The following is a 6,906-nucleotide window of genomic DNA, read 5'->3' as shown; positions in this document are numbered from 1 at the left end:
TGCCGTGGCCAGTAGCAAGAAACCATTCCAGCACTCGCCAGAGCAGGGCTTGAACCAGAGTCCTCCGGGACGCAAGGACAGCTTGAGTAACGTGCCATCACGCTACATGTCACGAGATATTGTTTCCCTGTCACGGTAGTGATCAAAACAATTTGTTCGCAGTGGAGCAAGAATAAAACTCTTCGGCAGTGCCATTTTGTAAAAATGATGTATTTTCTCTTGTATCACTTTTTTTTTACAAAGTACCACATAATTCTGACAGGTATACAGTAACAACGTCATATTTTTGCATTAACTATGTGCCTAGATTTTTTTTTTCTTCATAGAACAGTTTTTTAACACAAAATACACCACTCTTAACACGTAACATTCATACTTCACACACTATTGCATGAATATATTTATGTCTTTTTGAAACTTTTTTTTTCTCTCAACAATCTCACTAAACCTTAAGTGCATCATTTATTTTCTTTATAATTTTTTAAACTTATTTTTTACACACAAAATTTTACATGTTCCATGCTACCTTACAAGCAGTACATTTTAATATATTTTTTAAGTTTTTTGTTTTATTTTAAGTTGCATAATTTCTAATACTTTAAAAATTACTTTTTACAGTTCCTTTATAGTACATAGTTTAAAACTTTATTTTTAAGGGAGAGGTACAGGGGTAGGATAAAATAATTAGCATTTATAGATATTTATAATAGATAATTTCTCTTGGGAATTTCTAGAAATGTGTGCATCTTGGCAGTTATTCCAGAAATTATGTTATCTGGAAACATCTGCTTGAAGTGACGCTAGTGGTAGTTGTGTATTAGATCATGATAGCAATATCAAAACAGTTAAAAATTTTCCTTCTAGGTTTATTTTAGGTTTGAAACTTGTTTATGTGCAGAGGGTAGAGCATGTTCCTTAGTTAGGGCAACTGCTTCGCTGGAAACAAACTTTTAGTTCGTTTTTCCATAGATGTGTTGCCATAGTGGTGATGTTGGTACCACTGATTACGAGGTAATGTGCTGTGAGTAAATGAAGAATTGAATAGCATTTTCCATTTACATAAATATTGTACAAATTCAGAATATTTTTAATCTCGTGTCTTTGTAGGGACTTAAAAGCACTTGTGCAATACATTATTTTACTGTGAAAATAGTGACTATTTGCAGACAAAAATTAACCATTCTTATATTTCCGTGGATATTTTTTGTGAGAGCATTCTTTTGATTGGCATTAGCAAGCCATTCCCATTTTTTTAAGTTTGCAATAATTAATTACTTTTTGTATTATTTAATATTAGTCATGTTTCCTGTATTATTTTGGTTATGTACATAAATGATATAATGGTATTTTGAATATCATAAATGACAATTCTGTAAAACAGTAAAGCCCTGTAAAGAAGTTTCTCAAGGTAGGTACTTAAAGAGTTTAGACTCATTAACACAGTACAATGTTAATAGGTCTAGTGCTAAATTGTTTAAACTTACTATGTAGGAAGTTTACGTAAGAGGATTTTACTGTCCATTAACTAAAATGCAATCAAATGATTTTGTGATGTTTTGGAAGTTAATTTTAACATCATATTTTGTTATGTTCTTGATACAGTAACTTTTCTTACATCCCATTTGTGAAGTGTTTAAACTCCTGGTTTTTAAAATGATGAAAACTTAAATAATATAAAAAAAAATTGTGAACATTACTGTGGACATAATGGCCATAAATGTAAACGTGATCTGCGAACATTACTGTGGACATAATGGCCATAAATGTAAACGTGATCTGCGTATGAAACACAACTTTTAAGGTTTCATATAAATTATAGGTGTTGACAATAAAGTTGTAATTTTCATCGTATCAGATAAACCCAAGCATTATTTATAAATAATTTCGGTAGGTCAACCGGGGGCTTTGCACGGATGCAATCTATTAATGTGGCATTATTTAAATTTAATAAGTAAGTACTTAAAAGTAGCATATGATATGATGTAAAAGTCAGTTTTGTTCTAAATTAAATGCCTAAGGTAACTAACATTTAATTGAATAATAATTAGTTCACTGTCGGTCAAAATAACTTTGCAAATAACTCATTATTTTTTAAAAATGTTATTGTGAGTCCTCCTTAGAAGATAGACATATGCTTTTCTGGACTTTTCTTTAGGCCTTTTTAAGACCTACAATTCTGTAGCACATTAATTGTATGAATCACTCATGTATAAGTCAGCTTATCCATGTAACCGCCCTAAAAGCATTTTTTTACGAACTGATTACGAAACATCGAGATTTATATACTGAGAATGTATTATATGTAATATGTATAATGTAATATAAATGTATTATACACATAAACCTTCAGGAAGAATTCCTCTAAATGATGGTGAAAATTGCATCAAAATCCATCGTGTAGTTTAGAAGAAGTGGACAGACAGACAGACATGGATAACAACTCTGTTTTATACTATTTAAAGGTACTGTTATTTACATGAAAATAAGTGTAAAATATGTTTTAACATTTAAAATAAATAATTTATTTTATAAAATGTTGATTGGATAGTGATTTACTTTGATTAGAGTTAAAGGTGATAAAGTGATTGAAGAAAAAATCTTTGGAGAAACAATTGTTACGCACAAGGCTATAATGATAAACTTTGAATTTTTAGCTTTTATTAGAGATTGTAGATTTAAGGACTGTCTTGAATCAAAGCATAACTTACCACCAATAAAACACACTTGTAGAGAATTAGGGTGATTATCTATAAGTACATTCTGTAGGTGGCAAGTTTAGATTTATTTCTCTTGTCATTATATGGTTTTTGTACATTTGAGAGAGCTGAACAGAACTAATTCACGAGTCTTCTAAGGTAACGAGAGAAATTCTTATATTTTACTAGGAAATGAGCTACAGGTTACATACTTTATTTATTAAATTATTTATTTACGAGGTTAGTTTTAATTGTATGCCTTTACAAACCGTCAGAAAGCGTGCAAGAGTTTTTTGTGGCATTTCTATTCTCAGTAACATCCAATTCAGCCACATTCAAGGCCAGCCCAGAAAGGTGAAACAGACAAGTTCGTTGGCCCGATGTGTACAGCACATTCGGAGGGACGCGAGAAAACACGAAAGGGATAGTTGGAAAGAGTACAAGAGTATGACAGAAGGGGTAAGCCATCGCTGCATTCTCTAAGCCTGTAAACATTGTGTGACTGTATCTATGCTGAATGACAGACAATCGGAGGCAAAGTGTCTCGATCAGGAATGTTTTACTCTGGAGTTGGAAACCACCCCCAGATGTCGGTCTTTCACTTAGTAAAGCAATATATATATATCTCTCTCTCTCTCTCTCTCTCTCTCTCTCTCTCTCTCTCTCTCTCTCTCTCTCTCTCTCTCTCATATTTGCATAAAATGTAGGCAGTAATAAAATTAAAGGAGGTAAAAATAAAAAAAAATAGTGGTTATTAAAATGTTCATTAGGTACTGTCAAAATTTTGAAGCTAGTTTCAAATAGGTGTTCTGTCTTTTATGCTATGCTTTTATGCATCTAAAAGATAAAAACAATCAGGAGGGAGTGGCAGGATTCTGTTACAAGCTGATTATTAAATTCAGCCTTAAAGGAAAAGGGTTAGAAGATACTAGATAAGGAGGTATTGTACAAATACTGGGGCTGACCCATCATCTGATGGCTTGAAGTCAAAAGTACATTTATAGCTACAGTACATAAAAGTCAGAATTGGAGCACCACTTTTGAAAGCTCATGTGATTCCATTTCTTGTGCACTATCTCAAAACCATCTCAACAACACACACATGCACTTTCACGCAGCTTTCAGCAACACTTTGATCGTGATAGCATTAATTTTCATTATCTGCTATGTAAATATTTGCTAAAGCTTTCCTTGTAAACTATTGTTTATCCTAGTTACATAACTTAACAGATTACCTTATATTTGTTTCTGAAACTTAATTAAACATAAATTTTGTAAGTTCTTATGAAAATCTCACTCAAATCATTAAAAACAGGTTAAATTTTGTTGTACAAAGAGTTATAACAATTAAAAAAATTTTGAGGTGTAATAAAAAATTGAAATACATGTAATACTAGCTGCTGATCTGAAAGATAGAAAAAAAGACAATGTAACAAAACTAGGTAATTAATGACTTTATTTTATGAATTTAGAAACGGTCTCTGCAAATGGAACAATGATTATATATATATATATATATATATATATATATATATATATAACAACAGAGAAGCTACTCACAAAATGTGTGTTTCTGTAACATGCAATCTACAATTTACAGCACAACGTAGCCTTATTCTTAGTCACTGTTATGAACCAAATGCTCTAAAATTCACTATGGTCCTCACAAAAAAACATGTTCGGAAAGAAACGAACATGTAAAACTGTTTATGTATAAATCTTTAAATAAAAGGCACTACTGTACTATCTGTAAAGAATGCACTGATAACAAACCTATTACTGCTTATTCTACACGGCCACCATAAATTTCTTTTCAAAAAAATTTAATGAATACTTACAAAAGCTCTTGTAAAATCAATTAATGTATTGTTTCATTAATTGTATACTTGACCTACAGATTTACATAGCATTAAATGTGACATTGAATATAACACTCACATGAATTCCACCTACCTCTTAAATATTTCCCTATGCTTGCCGTCAGCCATCTCCATTTCTCTTAATCTATTGGCTAGGATTTGCTGGGTTTCACAAAACACATACTCATTTTTCTATGCACAAATATTTTTAACATTTACTTGATTACAATTCTTGTGGTTTTATAGTCTTTTCAATATAAATAAGTTGCGTTTAAAAAATAACAATCACAAAATAGCTTCATTTTGTGTGCCCCATATTTTAAAATTTTTAAATTTACTCTTTTAGGGAACTGAATTTGTCAACACAAATAGATTTCTGTAACAACATAGGCATTGTAATCAACTCATGGCTCAGTGTAACAAAAAAAAATTTTTCAACATTTTATTCATCTAACAAATCAACAATATTATTGTCTATCTATCAACAGCTATTCCCCAAAAATATGCAGCAAATATTCAGGTGTATATATATAAGGTGTTCACTATTTGCACATATATTATTTGCACATTATGGTAAATTGTACGTGCAAAATAAGTATGTAATTTTTTAATCCCAACACTCATGTTTTAGTGTTGGTAATTTTTTCATTAGAAAACTGCAATTTTTTTTTTGCATTTGCAACATTATAATGAATTACATAATGATTCCTATTTTTATAAGTTACGTGCATAAGAATTTTTCATAATTTTTTTATATATAAAACAGTGTTTTACAGAAATAATTAATTATGTTCATTATTTCACTATAACAATATAGTAGGTGTTGGCATTGATTTTTAGCTGCGTTTGGGGTAACATTAAAAACATTACAATTAATACATCATTCTACGTCGCCACAGTCAACGTAGTTTTGTTTTGTGAGATGACAGGCGGATCTGAAGCTGACATCCATCGACGTCGGACGCGCCGCCGCTAGACTGGACTTCATTAGCACGTCTTCCACAGGGCGTCGAGTATCTTGTGTTGTTGGTGAGCCTCGTTGGTTGTCATGGGTGATGATGATGATGACGACGACGACTAATTTTTTGATGTGAGGATTGTGACAAACTCTGAAACGATTGTTTAGAAACTTTATGTAGCAGCGTGCATTGTAAACACAGCTCGAACTCCTGTTTAACGTAAAATATTCAAGTCAGCCAAAGAAGCAATAATGGAATAATCTTATCAAATTAGTGTATTGTCATCGGTCCTCGATAAATCTACAAAGTTTGAATGAAATCTGGCCGTTTAAAGTGGGTCAAAATCGCACCCAAAGGAGTCGGTTACAAACAAACAAACATACAGGTGAAGCTAATATAAAGCGTGTAAAAAAATACGTACATTTCGCACTCTTTACTGCTGACACTGCTTGTGTTTGGATATCTCGCAAGTGCAAGTCAACGCATCAGATTGCAGGGGACCGCAGAGTGTAAGGCCACCACTGGCATGCGGTCTTTCCACCGTCGACCTGCCTCTTGTGCGAGTGTGCAGCATTTCCTTTTGCTTCTTTGTATGTTATATACCAACATATTTATACCCAGAAATTATATTTTTTAGCCACTTAAAAAAAAAAAAAAAAAACTTGTAAATAAAATAAAAGAATTTTTTTTGACGTGACAACGTCTAATAAATCTATGAATGCCGGCTGCACGCACGAAAAAGTGTCCCGTAACGCACATTGTCCCTTTACGCTTTGTCCCGTTATGCTCATTGTGCGCTTGCGCCGCATCTATCTCTCTTCCACTCGATTGGAACAACCATCGATTTGACTAAATCGAGGCACATTAAACTTGAAACACTCCCATTCGTTTCCTACTTTTCTTATCATCGTCCTATCCTTAACAGAATAACACTGATTGGAAGAAGTTAAATAGCAAACATGTATAAAAGTTATAGTTAAAATAATCTCTTCGTTAAAGTAATAAACATATTTGAATTAATGAGTACAAATAAAAGTAAATTTTATCAATTAAATTGTAGATTTCATTTCACTAGTTCTTTGTATCCATACAAAATAGTGATAATTCAATAAAAAATGATTCAATTTTATTCATAAAAGTATGCAATAATTTCATCAATGTTTTGTTATGATGTCACTTTAAACTATCGTCCGTAAACCGACTTTACAGACAACCAATTTTTTTTTTACGTTATAACGTCTTATAAATCGATGAACGCCGGCTGCACGCACGAAAAAGCATGACTCATTGTCACGTTCCGCCTGAGCCGAGCGTGCAAGAACCGGCCAGCCACCGTGCGAGAAAATCTTATATAATATCAAACTGGTTTAGGCGGGCTTTTAAACTAATTGT

At 32.2% G+C, this 6,906-nt stretch overlaps 1 protein-coding gene across 1 annotated transcript in view; it reads right to left on the bottom strand.

Moving 5' to 3' along the window:
* Positions 1 to 189: 189 nt before the first annotated feature.
* LOC134534133 (calmodulin-A-like) overlaps positions 190 to 6,906 on the bottom strand; it is an 84,447-nt gene continuing 77,730 nt past the window's right edge. Inside the window, exon 7 of the mRNA XM_063372232.1 lies at positions 190 to 5,664. Coding sequence (XP_063228302.1) covers positions 5,633 to 5,664 — 32 coding nt within the window. The 3' untranslated portion in view covers positions 190 to 5,632. The remainder of the gene's footprint in view (positions 5,665 to 6,906) is intronic.

The sequence above is a fragment of the Bacillus rossius genome, chromosome 7, assembly GCF_032445375.1.
Source record: "Bacillus rossius redtenbacheri isolate Brsri chromosome 7, Brsri_v3, whole genome shotgun sequence".
Taxonomy (NCBI): domain Eukaryota; kingdom Metazoa; phylum Arthropoda; class Insecta; order Phasmatodea; family Bacillidae; genus Bacillus; species Bacillus rossius.
This window is presented reverse-complemented; position numbering and strand designations above follow the sequence as displayed.